This window comes from Sphaeramia orbicularis, chromosome 15 (assembly GCF_902148855.1).
Source record: "Sphaeramia orbicularis chromosome 15, fSphaOr1.1, whole genome shotgun sequence".
Taxonomy (NCBI): domain Eukaryota; kingdom Metazoa; phylum Chordata; class Actinopteri; order Kurtiformes; family Apogonidae; genus Sphaeramia; species Sphaeramia orbicularis.
In genome coordinates this window covers 52,845,041-52,863,197 of record NC_043971.1, presented here as the reverse complement: position 1 = coordinate 52,863,197, position 18,157 = coordinate 52,845,041, and the positions used below count along the sequence as shown (strand labels likewise).

At 38.9% G+C, this 18,157-nt stretch overlaps 1 protein-coding gene across 1 annotated transcript in view; it reads right to left on the bottom strand.

The window, feature by feature from the left end:
- LOC115433826 (zinc transporter 6-like) overlaps nucleotides 1-18,157 on the bottom strand; it is a 107,420-nt gene that overhangs the window by 39,707 nt on the left and 49,556 nt on the right. Inside the window, exons 5-8 of the mRNA XM_030155369.1 lie at nucleotides 17,990-18,032; nucleotides 14,217-14,282; nucleotides 4,332-4,412; nucleotides 444-479 (exon numbers count right to left, since the gene is read on the bottom strand). Coding sequence (XP_030011229.1) covers nucleotides 444-479; nucleotides 4,332-4,412; nucleotides 14,217-14,282; nucleotides 17,990-18,032 — 226 coding nt within the window. The remainder of the gene's footprint in view (nucleotides 1-443; nucleotides 480-4,331; nucleotides 4,413-14,216; nucleotides 14,283-17,989; nucleotides 18,033-18,157) is intronic.

Below are 18,157 nucleotides of genomic sequence, written 5' to 3'. Positions count from 1 at the left end.
TTTGTATATTTGGATACATATTTGATTTTAATTTATTCTTGCACTCAATTGACTGAAAACTAGCTAACACTAGTGTCGCTGCTGATTACACAGAACATTTGCAGATAAATAATGTCAGAGCAATACCTTGTTTTAAGAAACAATCTGCATAAACACCGCATCCATGGGGGGGCGCCATTGCTACGTGATGTCAGAACTCAGAACTGGGAGAACACAGATCTAGTATGAGTTCACGGGTGGAAGTCACAGGTTTGACTGACATTCCAGTTTTCACCAGTAGAAGGATGGAAAAACACGAGTTATGGGTGGACTGGAACGCAGCATAAGCACCAAGGGTTTTCAAAGTTCCTAGTAAAGTAAAAATTCCTGCAGTGGAAAAGGGCCTTTAGTGTGTTTGTGTGTGTATGTGTGTGTGTGTGTGTGTGTGTGTTGTTAATACTTACGTATGGACCTCCGGCTGCTCCATGAAGCGTTCCACACTAACAAAAAGAAACACACAGAGTCAACTACATGACCAGGTGGGACTCCTGTCACTGGGTTCATTTGTGTCAATCACTGTTGGGGAGGAGTCTGTTTAAACTCCGCCTCCGTCCTCTGCCTTATTCAGCCGTTCATTATATGTATGTATGAGCCTCATGGTTTTCCCTTAACAAAGGCGTTTACATCCATATGAGCTGAAGTCTGACCTTTGGACATTTTACAAACCTCATTTCTGTTCAGTTATATTCAGTTCATGCACAGTATCCATCAGAATACATGATCATCTCAAAGCATTTACAAAACACAACCTAAAATATGGGATTTATTCATACACCTGAATCTTAAAGGTGAAGGAGACTTTCGTGACTAATTTTTCATCAAATCTGTCCATCCTCAGTCATATCCTCAGTACCATGAATCTGTTCGTCTGTCTGTCATTACTCACCTGAATCTCTTGCATTATGGTGAACAGTTTCTTAGTTCCATCCACCAGAAACAAACAATTCGTTTACAAACCAAGCTGGGAGGTAACTCGGGCATCTTTGGAATTTTGTCGTGACGTGGATTGTGGGAAAGGGAGGTTCACGCAGCCACCTGACAGCAGCAGCGCAACAATATGGTATTATATGGATGAAACAAACACGACGCGGAAATGTCTGAAACACGGAAACGGCTGGAGTAATATGCATAGAGGGAAGGGAGCTCCTGCCATTTCTGCCTCGTGAGCCTTCGCTTTCCACAATGTATATCGCAACAAAATTCCGAAGATGCCCGAGTTACCTCCCGGCCTGGTTTGTAAACAAATGGTTTGCTTCTGGTGGATGGAACTAAGAAACTGTTCACCGTAATGCAAGAGATTCAGGTGAGTAATGACAGACGAACAGATTCATGATACTGAGGATATGACTGAGGTTTGACCGATTGGATGAAAAATTGGTCACGAAAGTCTCCCACACCTTTAATGAGAGGGCCTTTTATTCATTCTTTGTGTTTTTTTAAATGAGTGTAAGTCTGGATCGGTTCCAGACCCATAAATGTCTGAGTGACTCTGGGCTTTACTGTCGCAAAAAACAGCTCAAAATTCAAAGACGTTAGTGGAAATGGGGTTTGTAGTTTTACAGTATTTTCTGTTGTTTCACAGTAGAAACAGTTTGATGCAGGCGTGGGTGTGTGTGTCCATGTCATTAACATGTCTAATAAATTACACACACACACTCACACACATCTGTAAAGTGCAGGCAGCACTGACTCCCTGACCTGTATGTGCTGTTTACCCCCCCACCCCCGGGAACTGACCGACCGACAACCCCACACAGGACGACACTAGGTGTGTGTGTGTGTGTGTGTGAGAGACAATGACAGACACAACCAGGCAGTGACACACACACACACACACACACACACACACACAGTCTTGAATATTCAACAGTTCACACAACTGTTGTCTGGTAGCTAAAGGTGGGGTCTGAGATGTTTTCCTGAAGATTTTTAACTATATTCCTTAAAATCCCCTTCACACCCCGATTACAACTAACAAATTAAATGCTCTAACACAAAAATAAAAAATCAGTCACCTGTGGAACGGACAGGACTGAAAAAATACCATCCAATCATTTTGAGCGCCCGCTCGAAATGATTGAACGGTGATATGTCAATCAAACTCAACAGCCATTCGCCCCTCCCCCCTTCCCCCCTCTGCGCGTACCCTTCTTCGAGCATGAATCTCGCATTCCCAGAGGCTGGAGGCATTTGTACAGGAAGTGAAGCCAGAGCTTGGCTATATTAGTTGTATTAGGATGGAAAGTTCACCAGCAAACTGTTTAGTCACAAACATAAATCACTAGGAAATGTAACGTTAGTCAGATAGGTCCGAACTGGGGCTGTTCTGGAAGAGCGGGGGGGTTGAAGGAGACTGAATGAGGTATGCATGGATACGCGAGCCGGAGCCTCAGCCCGGGCCGTAGTCGGCATCGGAGCCCGAGTCGGAGCTGTACGGGACTGGAGCCAGGGACGGAGCCTCAGGCGGTGTCGGAGACGGAGCTGGGGCCGGGGCGGACCGTAGACAGCGTCAGAGCCCAAGCTGGGGCCGGAGCCAGAGATGGAGCAGAGCCTTAGCCGGTGAATTGTTGCTATGCAGCGCTCGTGAACCCTCGGGAACAAGCATTGCGTGTGCCAGTACTCTGGAGGCGTGGCTTTGGAGGGACATTTGAAGAAACGGGTTTGGACTTTTGAACTGAGTATTTTCAAACTGTAGCTTGCTCAAACCGTTTTTCTAAGATCTCATACCCCACCTTTAAGTGACAGGTTTTAAGTGACAGGTTTTGTCCTTTATTTCCAGAATGAAGTAAACAGCGGAACTGGAGTTTGTGTTTGGTGTTTCCCAAAATCTGAAATAAAATCCACCTAAATCTGGACCTTTAGTGATTATCCACACACTAAAGTCATAAACTCTGTATTTCCTTTGACCGCCTTTAGCTTTGATGAAGGAACCCATTCACCATGACATCATTTCAATAAAATAATAAACTGTTATGATCTTACATTTTTGTCAGATATAAAACATTTCTTCATCTAGACCAGGGCTCTCAAACTCATTTCCTTTCAGGTTCCACATTCAGCCCGATTTGATCTCCAGTGGGCTGGACCAGTAAAATAGTAACATAATAACCTATAAATAATGACAACTCCAAAATTTTGTCTTTGTTTTAGTGAGAAAAAAAGACATTAAATAACAAAAATACTTACTTTTATAAACTATAAAAAAAAACCTGAAAAAACTTACATTTAAATTTAAAAAAACTTAAATTTAGTGCAATTTTAAGAATATTCTGCCTCCACTTCTCATTTCTCCATGTGCATTATGGAGCAGATCTACAAAGACACTAAACACTGAGGAACAGACAGAAAACTGTTAAAATTGTGCTTAATTTTCTTTAGACATCTCAGGTTGTTCATATTGTACAGGATAGTCAATAAATGTAAATATTTTCATAATTTAATGGGTTTTTTTGCACTAAAACAAAGAAAAAAATGTGAAGTTTGTATTATTTATAGGCACAATGCAATGTTATTTTTTTTTCCACATCAAACTGAGAAGAAAATCTGCAGTCATTCATTTTTGTCAGTTCTTCTGCTGTTCTTATTTGACTGCAGATCATATTGGTTTACATGTGGAACCTGAACTAAAATGAGTTCCACAGCCTTGACTGTGGAATTTTTGCTCTTTGCAAATTCATCCCACGGGCTGCATTGGAACCTTTGGCAGGCAGCATCTGGCCCCCGGGCTGCATGTTTGAGACCCCTGATCTAGACTAAATGAACCTTCCCCTAAAGCATTAAACACCTTTAATGCAGAATCCACAGATACGACAATCAAACAGTTTTATACAAAGTCCATGAGCTTGTTCTGATAATCTGATCAAAGCGCTTTAAGATGAGATAATGAAGCTGAAGCTTCTTGACCAGTGACACTGAACAGGGGTTATGCGTTCACTCAGTAGAGTTCACTGTGTGTAAATGTGTCTGAAAACATCCAGGGGTCCAATTATTGCATATTTGGAGCCTTTTGTTTTCCAGACTGACGCTTTGGAAAACATGCACCCCGTGTGGAGCAAACGCATGGGATGAAAACAATAAGAAACAATTGGAATTCATTTGTGTTCTGCTGCAGAACCAAGTCCAGCTTTGAAAATAATTGAAATTTTAATCAGCGTAGACAGAGAGAGGGAGATAAAAACGAACATGGGCTACAGGCACGGGACGGCAGCATCTGCAAACACACACCACCGACTGAAGGCTGCATCACTTCTGCTGCGTTAACGTGTGCATTTGTGTGTATGGCGTGTACATACCTCTCCTTTAGGATGAATAGGGCTCCCAGCTGCACCAGGACGGTGGACGCAAAAACCGCCAAAACCTCCAACCTGTCAAACCTGTGGACAGACACACAAAGACTTCAACGGCTCGGACCAGTTGGAACCTTTCACTTCTGTTCTTCAAGTCGTTTAAGTTCATGTTTGATTGATTTTACAGGATGACAAAACGATCTACTGCGACAAAAGTGTGACAGATTCACTTTCTTTTACTGTGGGAACACTTAACTCCAGCTAAACTGAAAATGTTTGTCTTTTTTTTGTTTGAGTTTATTATTGACTGATCACTGTGACATAGTAATTCATCAACTGCTATGAAAATTTAAGCATTATGTACAAAAAAGCTGACACACACACACACACATGCACACACACTGCCTGATTTACACCTCCACACTGTAAAAAAAAAAATCTATAATTTAACAGAATTTTCACTGTTTATTTTACAGATTTTTCCTGTATTTTTAAGATACAGGAAAATATCAATGAAATTACAAAAATAGACAGTGATTTTACATGTCAAATGAAAAAATAACATGGAAAAAACTGTAACTGTAAATAAGGAGAAAATTTCTATTTTTCAAAAGAATTTTTTTCTTTTTTCACAGAAAAATACAGTTAAAATACATTTGCTAATGTATGGCAATTTCACAAATACTTCTTTTTTATTTATGAGATTAAACTGTTAATTTAAAGTTTAATACTGTAAAAAACATTATAAAACCAGATAAAATTACTGACAATTAACCGTAAAAGAAGTATTTGTTCTGTAAGTTTAACAAGACTTGTTTGTTAATTAACAAATATCTTGTGTAATTATGGGAGGTTTTACAACGAAAATGTTGAATAAATGTGTTTTTGTGAATATATAACATGTATAAGCACTGATAAACTGTCCAAATACAGTTTTAACAGTGGATTGGACAACTGAGTCTCATTGAAAATTATGTGTCATTCAACCACAACAGTTCACATATTCTTAAATTAGCAGTAGAATATTGTAAATATAAATGGTTGGTTATTCGTATTATGACAGTTTTTAAAAGTAGAGATAATGTTGTGGTGTGAGCATGTTGTTACCTCCGCCAGGAGGTACTGTGATCGCTTTGCTTTGTGTGTTTGGGTGCGTGTTTGTTTGTTTGTTTGTTTGCGTGTTTGTTAGCAAGATAACTCAAAAAGTTATGGACGGATTTCCATGAAATTTTCAGGAAATGTTGATACTGGCACAAGGAAGAAATGATTAAATTTTGGTGGTGATCGGGGGAGGGGGGGGTCAGATCTGTCTTGGCAGAGGTCTGCGCTCTGAGTTCTTTTCTTGTTGATTCTGCACTTTTTCTGTGCAGGGGCTCAGCAGGGTTGTGGTGTTAGTGTAAATGTGAGGTTAATATGTGTATAGTAATGTTTATTGGCCTTTTTGTGTTTGTTTTTGTATTTTTGTTCAGGTGCACCATGAGTAAAAGCCATACGCTGAACAATGCCTTTCCTGTTCATCCATGATGGTCAAGTTCTACTCAATGTCAAACACTGAACTTGCCGAATTAAAAGCACATCCTGCGCTCTTTAAGTTACACTGTGGCTGACATCTTATTGTTCCATGGCCTGTGTGACTTTATGTCAAAATTGTACATCTGTTATAAGAAGTTATCCAAGAAAGCTACATGATTAAATGTGAAATAAGCTATAAATATAATGTTTATACTTTATATGATCTTAAATTAACAGTAAATTGTTGGAATTTAAATCCAGACGACTAGTTTATTAACAGTTAATTGACAGATTTTGAGAGATAAATCAAATGTTTTAATGTAACAAAATGATATACCACACATCAAATATTAACAGATATACAAGTTTTTAACATAAAATTATGTGATAAACACCAACTAATAACAGAACTTTTCTGCAATTTTAAACCCTATCATTTGCTCTGTTTTAACAATGTTTGTCCATATTTACAAGTAATTTGATTGTTTTAATACATGAAAATATTCTTTATTAAACATTAAAAAGTAAAAAAAAAATATGCAAAATCTCAGGTAAAGTTAGGGCAAAAAAACTGTATTTTAATTATGGAAAATTACCGTAATTTTATGAGATGGTTATTTTCCGTTATTTAACAGCATTTTTTTGGCACCCCAGCTGCCGAAATATTACAGTTTTTTTTTAACTTTTTTTTTTTACAGTGCATGCCAGAGTTCACTTGTCAGGCTTTTCTACTGCAGATGCATGTGTGTTAGTGTTTGTGTGGTTGTGGAGCAGCTGTGCATAATAACACACAAACAGAAAGACTTTAAATGTCATTAAACGGTCAGATACACATGTGTACGTATGAATATATGTACTTTATGGTCTTATCTCTATCTGTGTTAACTGAATTACTGACCTAGTTGTCAAACAGAAAAATAGACTAAGTAATTATTCATTTATTCATTTTAACACAAAGTCACCATTTCCTCTGTGTGTCGGTTTCAGTGCTTTTCTGTTTTATAGAACTTTAAACTGGTTTGACTCGGTCATTAACAGGACACCATCCACACCACAAACGCACCACAACAACCAGCTGACATTTTAAAACAACCAACTCCCATCAGGCTGGTGAACAGTTAACACTACTGCTGACCCCATGAACCCCAAGTGAGGTGGTGGGGGTGGTGGTGGGGGGGGGGGTCAGGGGGTCAATCCCACTGCAGTCTGTCCAGGATCAGCAGCTCTGTATCAATGAGCAGCTCAGTGCATTCATGGAGGTTAAAGCTAATGTGGACGGTCACAGATCTAATGCTACGTTACTCTGCTAAAAGCCTCTGTGGGAGCTCAGTGAAGTGCATTATGGGTGACAGCCACAGAGATGTGGTCACAAACCCACTTAACGCTAACCTCCTCTCAATCACACAACTTGGTCGTGAACCTCATCTGTGCAGGCGGATGGGTGGGAGGGGGCCGTGGTCAGGGGGCTTTTAATGTTCATCCAAATCTGAGTTTAAAAAGGACCAACCAGCTGCATGTGACATCACACACATCTGAGAACCAATCAGGATCTAGAAGGCAGCTTTTGTTGGTGTGATCTGGAAGTATGAAGAAACCACTAACCCTGATGATGCATCAACCTGTTCAACCTTATGAATTAACTATATCTATTCATTTTTATGGTGAGCAAATGGATTTTTTTAAACTTCTATTTATTCAAGTTTTTTGACAACTTTACAAACAGCAAACATAAAAAACAGTTGGCAAAATTAAAATTACAATGATGCTACAAGACTGGTATATGTAATATATGTGTCACAGTAGAGATTGAAGTCCAGTAGGATTCGTAATCCTACTAGGACAGATAGGAATTTTAGTTTGTCCTAGGACAAACTGAAATCCTACAAGAAATTAGGATCTGAAGATTAACCCTAACCCCCTAACCCTAATCCTAACCCCTAACCCTAACCCTAGGACAGATAGGATTTTAGTTTGTCCTAGGACAAACTAAAATTCCTATCTGTCCTAGTAGGATTACGAATCCTACTGGATTTCAATCTCTACTGTGATATATGCTTGTGCAACATCACTAGCGACCAAATGGATTTTGAACAGTTACCCTGACCTTTTGTGATGACCAGTGTTGGGAATAACAGCGTTAAAAATAGCGGCGTTACTAACGCTGTTATTGTTTTCCAGTAACTGGTAATCTAATAAATTATTATTTGAAACGTTACAACGCCGTTACCGTTATCGGCAGTGAAATGTGGTGCGTTACTATGCACTGATATCAAACAGCTGTTATCCATCCTGGCTCACTCAGCCTGGCATGAGAGGTGTGACGTTCACGGACGAGTCGAGTCTCTTGAACAGCTCTTTTAAGTGAAGGATAAGAACCGATCTGTTGCGAGCCGTTCGCTGTTCTTCTATTCAAACACTGCCTTCATGCTTCACCTGTGTGTCCATGAGTCTGAGCTGTCCACGCTGCCTTCACCTGAACCACTAATGACATCTCCGAATTTGAGTTGTCCACAGCACACCCCATGCACTTGAATGCAGCTACGTGCACAGCTAATTTAGGGGAGGAGTTATCAGTGAGTCTGACTGACTGAAGTGGAGACATTTACTGCTGTGTCAGGGAGGAGCCACTGAAAAAAGTGAAGATGTGGGATTAAATGGAGGAGCATCTTCTTCTATAAATGCAGATATGCACTTATGTGATGGAAAAGCCGGACCCTGGTGGACCCCAGCCTCACCCCAGTCCTGGTCTTCAGTACCTGTCTGCTGTTCTACTCTATAAAACTGGCCTGTGAAACCTGCTCAAAAATCTGTTTCATTTTACATATTTGAAGGTTTTTCAAAAAAGTAACGCAATAATTATTTTCCCTGGTACCTAATTACATTTATGAAGGACTAATTCGTTACTAATTCAATTACTTTTTGGGAGCGTAACTAGTAACTATAACTAATTACGTTTTAAAAGTAATTGGTCTAACACTAGTGACGACCATAGAACCTGTTTTTAGTCTCTTTATTTAGTCTTTTTCTCATCTCTCTGAATTTGTCGAAGCCAATGCAACAAGAAAACGGTAAACGGTGTAAAAAACACAAATAACAGCAACACAGACACACAGAGATGAAAACCACTGCAGTTACCGTATTTTATCAATTAAACCAGGTGAATAGTGCCAGAGAAATTGGTTGCACAAAAAATCTCAGACAGACAGAACTCCTGGTATATCTATATATACCCCCACAAACCCCAGAGGGTAAAAATGACAAAAGAAAAGACATAACAATAAATATAATTATCACAATATAAAAATATATAACTTTATTTTTGTTTTTTATCTTGCTTTGAAATCACTGTGACTTTGTTGTTTTCTTGCGTCACTTCAGTCTTGTATGTTTCGTGTCATTGTCTTCTTCTTGTAACTGGGTTCTTGTTGTGTCCAATATGTTTTCATCATTTTCATCATGTTACATGTTCTACGCCATTTTGCCTGGTTTGTCTTTCACTTCATTTTCATCTCCTTAGGTCTTTTATGAATGATTTCAAAACAATAAATACCATCTGGTTTCTTCAAATTTCACTCACTGAGCAAAAATCAGCCTTTAAACTTGAAACAACTTGAAACAATAAGTGAGCTTATTGTGAGCTTATTGCTTATCGTATTAGTTGACTGACGCCCCGTCTAGTCAAGGATTCCTTTTAAACTATATTAAACTAAATTACTGTCCTTTTTGAGGAGTTCAGTCAAAATGAGACAAACATTATTCTGACAAGGTCTTAACTTTCAATCTGATCACACTTTTGTCTGACGAATCGGGTGGACAAATTTTCTAACTCCAAATTTTTAAAAATTCATTTAAAAAAAAAAGAAAAAAAAAAAAAATCACAAAACTGAATGTTATCCATTAAACTGTGCACTGTACTTCTACTAGTGGTGTAGAAAATGACATTTCTGTTGCCCAGCCATAAATTGAAGTCAATCTCTTTGAGTAAAATGGAAATAAGTGTGAGTTGAAGATAGGGATGTAAAGATATGAAAATTTCATATCACGGTTATTGTGACCAAAGTTATCACGGTCATCATTATGACCACGGTATTGTTGAAATGTGCTCAAAATGTTCAAAAACTACTTATACACACACTGAAATAATTTAACCAAGTTGTATTTTGAAAAAAAAACCCTAAAAAATCAAATTAAAAAAATAGGCACAATGTACTTTCTGTTGGCAGAAACATTCAAATATTAAAATGTAAACATCAAACATACACATGTGCATTAAAGATGGCACCTTATGGCCATTGTTTGACCATTTTCCAGATCAAGTTTGAGTTGTTTTAGGGTCTCTCTCTCTCTTTCTCTCTCTCTCTCTTTCGAAGTGTAGTAATCAAACACAGTTATCATGATAATTAGTATTAAAACGGTAATACTAACCGTCTGGAATTTTACTGCGGTTTATCGTTATACCGGTAATCGTTACATCCCTAGTTGAAAACAATGTTAAAGCCAACACTGAGATAAAGGAGGGTATCACTAACTGCATACTTTTGACATGTTTTAGAACATGACTGTAATGGATCCTAACCCTAACCCTTATATACTTTATAGTCAACAAATCCTATGAAAAGACTTGATTATGCAGATTATTATGATATCATATACATGGCCTGTTGAACACACACACACAGCAGTGGTGACCAACTGTAACAGAAGCTTTTCTATTGATGCTGTATCTGTGTTTACAGTGTGTGTGTTCATGTTTGTACTGATCATGGATGCATTAATCTGACGTTTACAGTCTGGGTTTCAGCTGATGCTGGTATTGATCCGATACCAGCGTTTATGGGAATCATTCTCTTACATGTGACACAACGTACACATACACTTAAGCCCAAAATTATTCATACCCCACGCAAAAATTGATTATTTCATAGTTTTTATATGAAATGAAGGACAGAGAAAAGGTTTGTATAATTTCATTTTATTTATGGTAGATTACGAAGCAATACAGCAAATTTGGTTCCTTTGTTGTTGACCTATAGGTTACATAATCAACATTTTGGGTTTGTATGCATGTCCATAATTATTCATACCCCTGAATGGTCATGGAATTTAGGCTTTTTTGGGTGCCAAAACTAGGGCTAATCATTATGAATGCCATCCCTGGAACTCACTAACCATGTGCAATCCCTTATGCAACCTGTCATGTAATAAACTGAAATAAATTCAGTGAGTGAGTGCATTCATTCTCACTTTATGGTCAACAGTCAAACCAACGGCATGGCAAAGACAAAAGAACTGAGTGAAGACCTTCGATCGCGCATTGTAAATGCACACAAGGATGGCAAAGGCTATAAAGCTATAGCAAAGCAATTTCATGTGCCAGTCGCCACTGTACAGAGCATCATCACCAAGTTCTAAAGGTTCCACACTGTACAGAATCACAAGGGGCGTGGCCGGAAGCCAAAGATGACATCAAGACTATCACGAAAAGTTGTGAGAGAGGTCAGCAAAAACCCCCGGATCACCACCAAGGCTATCCTGAAAAATTTGAGTGAAACTGGAACCAACATATCGAGGCAGACACTGCAGCGGACATTGCACAAAGAGGGCTTCCGTGGATGCCGGCCAAGGAAGACTCCACTGCTCCAGCCCAGGCATGTAAAAGCCAGACTAGCCTTTGCAAAAGCACATCTAGACAAGGACCCAAGCTTTTGGTTATCAATGTTGTGGTCTGATGAGACAAAAATGGAGCTTTTTGGCCACAGGGATGTGGCCTTTGTTTGGAGAAGGAAAGGTGAAGCATTCCAACCCAAGAACACAGTTCCAGCAGTCAAGCACGGCGGTGGAAGCATCATGCTTTGGGGATGCTTCTCTGCAAGTGGGCCTGGGAATCTCGTCAAAGTGAATGGCATCATGAGAAAGGAACAATACATTGAGATATTGGAAGAAAATATTAAGCAGTCGGCAGAAAAACTTGATCTGGGTCAGCAGTAGATGTTTCAACAGGATAACGATCCTAAACACACAGCGAAAGCTGTCAAGAAATGGTTCAAGGATAATGATGTGAATGTCTTGGAGTGGCCAAGCCAAAGCCCAGACCTGAACCCGATCAAAAATCTGTGGAGGGAGGTCAAGACACAAGTTTCGGCAAGAAGACCTTCTAACCTCAAGGATTTGGAAACCTTTGCAAAAGAAGAGTGGGCAAAAATCCCTGCTGAAGTCTGCAGAAACCTGATCAGCAACTATCGGAACCGTTTGCAAGCTGTTATAGCAAATAAAGGCTATGCCATTGATTATTAATCATGGGGTATGAATAATTATGGACATGCATACAAACCCAAAATGTTGATTATGTAACCTTTAGGTCAACAACAAAGAAAGCAAATTTGCTGTATTGTTTCGTAATCTACCATAAATTAAATTGAATTAAACAAGTATTTTCTCTGTCCTTCATTTCATACCTAAAACTATGAAATAATCAATTTTTGCGTGGGGTATGAATAATTTTGGGCTTAAGTGTAGGTTTGTAAAACAAAATGAATCCAATCTGTCCACTGACCGGCCCCAGCACGTGAGGGGATGATAATGTAGCTGATGGGTTTGAATGTCACCTGCTAGTGTTTATCAAGCAGAAAGTGAACATTTAGTCTTAAAGTTGATGTGTTCAAAGGAGCAAAAAAGACAGAATAAGGATGTGACAAACCTGGATAAGGACTCCACTGTAATGAGTGGGTCAGAACATCTCCAAAACCCTTCATAACCCTTACTTTACACAATACTAGATACTAGATAAGGGGTGTCAAACATACGGCCCACGGTCCAAAAATGGGCCGCCAAAGTTTCAATCTGGCCCACAGGATGAACTGGCAAAGTGTAAAAATTAAACAAGACATTAACAATCAAGGACGTCAAACTCATCATTATTATTGTTGTTGTTGTTGTTGGTGTTGTTGTTGTTGTTAATAATATCATCATCATACTGATCAGAGCAGTAAAATCATAACATAATATTCTATAAATCAGGGGTCTCAAAGATGCAGCCCAGGGGCAAAATGCGGCCCGCCAAAGGTTCAAATGTGGCCCCGTGGGATGAATTTGCAAGGTGTAAAAATTCCACAGTCAAGGCTGTGGAACTCATTTTAGCTCAGGTTCCACAAACAGACCAATATGATCTACAGTAAAATAATAGCATAGTAACTTACAAAAAATAATGACTCACTATTTTCTTCTCAGTTTGATGTGAAAAAAATTACATTATGCCTATAAATAATGACAACTTCAAATTTAGGTCTTGTTTTAGTACAAAAAAATAACATTGAATTTTGAAAATATTTACATTTACAAACTATCCTGTAATAATAAAATGTGAGTAATCTGAATAAATATGAACAACCTAAACGTCTAAACAAAATTCAGCACAATTTTAACAATTTTCTGCCTGTTATTAAGTATTTAGTGTCTTTGGCGATCCAATCCATAATGCACATGTAGAAATGATAAGTTGAGGAATAATACTTAAAATTGCACTTATTTTTCTTAAGAAATTTCATTTTTTTCAGGTTATTCACATCTTTTTTGTTTGGATAGTTTATAAAAATATTTTCATAATTTAATGTTTTTTTTTTTTGCACTAAAACAAAGAAAAAAATTTGGAGTTGTCATTATTTATAGGTTAATATGTTATAATTTTACTGGTCCAGTCCACTGGAACTGGTCCATCAAATTGGACTGAATATGGCCCTTGAAAGAAAATGAGTTTGAGACCCCTGCCATCAATAATGACAACTCCAAATTTCCTTCTTGGTTTAATGTGAAAAACGTAAAAATACATTATGAAAATATTTACATTTGAAAACTATCCTTTCACAATAAAATGTGGATAACCTGAACAAGTATGAACAACTTGAAATATCTGGAGAAAAATAAGTGGAATTTGAACAATATAATAGATCTATTATGAATGCAAGTTGTATTAATAATAAGCTGGAGACTAAGACCTGAAGAGATTTCTGGTTGTACATGGTTGTTCAGGTCATTTACATTTTCAGAATGTCATTTAACTTTTAACACACTAAACAATTTTTTTTAATTATGTATAGGTTATTAAGTTATTATTTGACTGGTCCGGCCCACTTGAGATCACATTGGGCTGTATGTGGCCCCTGAACTAAAATGAGTTTGACACCCCTGTGCTAGATGCTTACGGTACACCATTATCCTTAGTTTGCACTGGATGTAACAGTAGCTCAGAAGGTCCACTGCTGTAAACTCCTTTATTAAAGTGACACCATCTCTCGTGCTTGAGAAGACGCCGTTTCCACACATGTCCAGTGTCTGTTCGATCCGAACAGACAGGTCGGTGCAGATGTTTGTTTGTGAACTCACCCGAATGAGAAGACCTGACTGGGTTTCTTCATGGTCACCCAGGAGCTGATGAGACATGTGATCAAACTGTACGACAAAGAGAGACGAGAGAGGACAGGACGGACGGAGACAGACAGGAGGACAAAGACGAGGAGACCAGTGAGTGACAGAACTGACGGCAGAAACAACTCAGAGGTCACAGAAAGTTCACACTGCTCTGATTTATCTACTGTTCATAGGGATATTCTGGAAATGTGCACACTTCAATAATGACAAATAGGATTAGATATAGACAGAAATATTTGGACCTTAAACCCTTTATCGAGCAAGTGACTATTGTTGGTAATTTCCACGTACATTACAAGACAGTGACATCAACAGTTCCAGTGAGAACCAAGGTTATAATAGTTTTGGATTTTTAGCTTACTGGCCGACAGGCCCTAAGCTATTGTCGTCATGCGGCGGCAGTGTCCGTCACAAATATTTTAATCGTCGTCTTCTCCAAAACTACAATTCCGACTTCAAACTTGGTATACAGCTTCTTTATGATGATGTCAACAAACGTTAGTGAAAATATTTGGATCCGGATCTGATTCTGGATTTGGTGCCACTTTGAAAAATTTCCCCATTATAAGAGATCGTAAGTGGATGGATGTAATAACTCAGTAAATATAAATGATATCCAGTGTAAATTTCTACAGTCCAGCCCTGATGGGGAGATGACCAAAACATAATGTCTACAGGCTGATCAGGATCTTCTTCTGGATCCGGAAACTTACAGAAAATTTAACATGTGCTCTTATGGGGAAAAAATTTCAATCGTCTTCTCCGAAACTACAGTTCTGATTGACTTCAAACTTGGTATACAGCTTCTGTATGAGGATGTCAACACAAGGGATTGAAATTATTTCCATCCAGATCTGATTCTGGGTTTGGTGTGACTTTGAAAAATGTTCCCATTATAAGAGATAGGAAGTGGACTGATACAATAAATCAGTATCAATGATATCAAGTTGGAATTTGAATTTTTTAGAGGTCTGATTGGAATATGAGCAAAACATGGGCTATTTCTGTAACAGAATAAATACACATAACGTGGTGATAATAAATGGCATCAGGATACATTTCCCAAAGCTTTTAATTTGGCCGGTAAGGGCCATTGGCCCTATTTTTTATATTAGTTTTCGTTTTCTTCTAGATGCTTAGTTTTAGTTTCGTCATATCTTTTCTCTTCTTCTCCGTCTTATTCAAATAAATCCCAGACAGGACTCTGCTGCTTTCTCCCAGCTTTAGTCTCCATGTTTCTAGGTAGAGTGGGGACCAGAAGACGACTGGAAACCACAAGTGACGAGAAGCGATGGACCGTTAAATATCATATGGTGCCGCTAGCTAAAATTGCTTGAGTGAAATAAATCGATTTCATATCAATCTAACATTGACAAAGACGAAAACAAAGGGAATTTTATCCATAATTTTTAGACGTTTTAGTTAGTTTTGTAAACACACAATACAGTTTCAGTTAGTTATCATTTTTTTCCTTTTAATTATAGTTTTTATTTATTTCAGTTAACGAAAATGTTTTTTCAATTCTAGTTTTTGTCATTTTGTTAGCTTTCATTAACGATAATAACCTTGGTGAGGACAGCGATCAAACAATCTCAGGTCCAATGTGGTCTCCAGGGTCTGTAAGGTCCACCTCTGTATGAACAGTGAGTGGACCTGCTTTGTTCAGTACCATGAAGTAATGGAACTACTGGAAGGAATGATGTTCAAAGGGATCATGTGGATGTGGACAGGGGTCTGGATCAGCATGCATGGTGGTCTAAAGGCGAAGACACACACACCCGATGTTCAACGGTTCGGACGTCGTCGTCAGTCTGGTGAGGTCAGTGACATGAGTCTGTTTGGTGTGTTCCGTGCAATCGGCCGTCGTTAATGCCGTCGCCAGTCTTTTCAGCCAATTCACCATGTGTAATCGTCTACTACCCGTCGTTCAGTCGGACCAACCTGACTGGTGGAGGGATAGGCCTGGACTAGAGGACCAGTGAAGGAGAAGTTTCCATGTGACTACAGCTATGCCAAGGTACTTCACACAATTACTGTCTTCAATAATAGTCCATTCACTGCTCATATTAGGGATGCAAATTATCGATTAATCCCATTAATTGTTAGTTGGTTGCCCTTATCGATCGATTAACGATTAATTGATAAGCGGCGATTTTCCTGAGAACCTGAATTTCTTTTTCAATACGGTCTATAAGAATGAACGCTAAATATTGTTTATACACTTCATGAAAAAAGCATGTCATATTCCTTAATGACTGATTTATTGAACCATTGGATACAGTCAGTGTTTCCTGTAGAATTCATCTGTTGATGTGGCGGTGTGCAATGGGGGGGTGTACGTGCATGAGTTTCGTCGGGGGATCGTCGCACAGTACGGCCGGGGGATGCGTGCGTGTTGGTTGGCAACCGCGTGCGTGCGTGCGTGCGCCACTTTCCGTCCTACTTCTAATACTGTAGGAGTACAGGGCGGTGCAGTCTGTGCCCCCGCAGAAGTGAAAGTGAAACTTTTCGCTCATTTATCTTTTCTCCAGCCCCTGAAGCTTTGCAAATGCATTGCATACCTGTGGCCCGAATCAGGAGCCTGGAGGATGTTTTCAACTTCTGTCTCACTGACCGTGGACTACACCAACCTCCAGGGAAAACGCTCCGATACCGACCCCGCATTTGTGTGTGTATTTATTCAGGGGTGTACCGCTCCCACACATAGACGGGCCGGTCTGTGTTTGGTCCTCCATGTCCATACAGACATTCTAACTCATCAACACCATGATCCAGTTCGATGACCAGCTATCCCAGCCGCGGCGTCGCAGCACAGACAAACCGGCTGCCTTCGGACACGTGTGGACAGGTAGACAAGGGCAATTAATCAATAATTAATAATTTAATCGCGCAAATTCTTATCGACAATTAATCGTTAGTCGATTAATTTTTTCCATCCCTAGCTCATATGGTATCTGAATGAGTGACAGTCAGTGTTGACTTCATTCATTCCATCAAATGAACACTGTTAGCATTGTTAGCATAGTGCGATTTCTCCTCAGTTTTCGCCTGCAACATCTTTCTTCTTCCACAAGAAGAAGCTGACAGCTGACAACACCAGTATCTTCTCATTACTAACCATTCGTTCAACAAGTACAACATCAACAAACCTTCTGGACTACTCAACGCTCTCTGCTGACAACAATGACTGACGACAGCGAGCTCCGTGTTTAGAGAGATGTCGCATCATTTTCTGGTTTTACGTCTCACGCAAGCACAGAACGTACACTGAAGTCGGTAGTGGATTTGGTGTGTTCTTCACACTTTTTTGACTGTGTTGGGGAGACGGGAGCAGACTGATAGTTGGGCTACCTTTTCTGGTGACTATCTGCAGTCGAGTTGGTGTGTCTTTGCCTCAATCTTCTAAAAGTGATGTTCTAATGCTCTAGAATATATGTTCCTTTCATCTTACATGTGATTTTCTTGTATTTTTTTAAATATTATACGTCATTTTTTTGTGGCCACTTACAGGTAAGGAACCAAATATGGTCATTTCATTGACCTTGATTTTCAACATAATAAAAAAATTGGAAAAATTTCCCAAAGTAATAAAATCTTGTTACAGTATGTCCTCCAATAGCACACTAAGGCTAAAATTTGGAATTTCAGAGTATTTCTGTGAGTGCCCTATAAAGGGTTACAGTTTTCTGCTTTATTTTTCCAACATTGTAAGTTGAGGGTGAACTCACCTAAACAGGTCCAGGATGGTGAGGTATGTGTAGGCAGTTAAGGCTGAAACACAAAAACATAAAAACAATCACAATTCAGACAGAATCTTCAACAACTGGAAATGTCTGTGTATAAATTTAAATGTTCATTATTTTATTTATAAATATGTGGCTCTTTAGCAGCTTCCA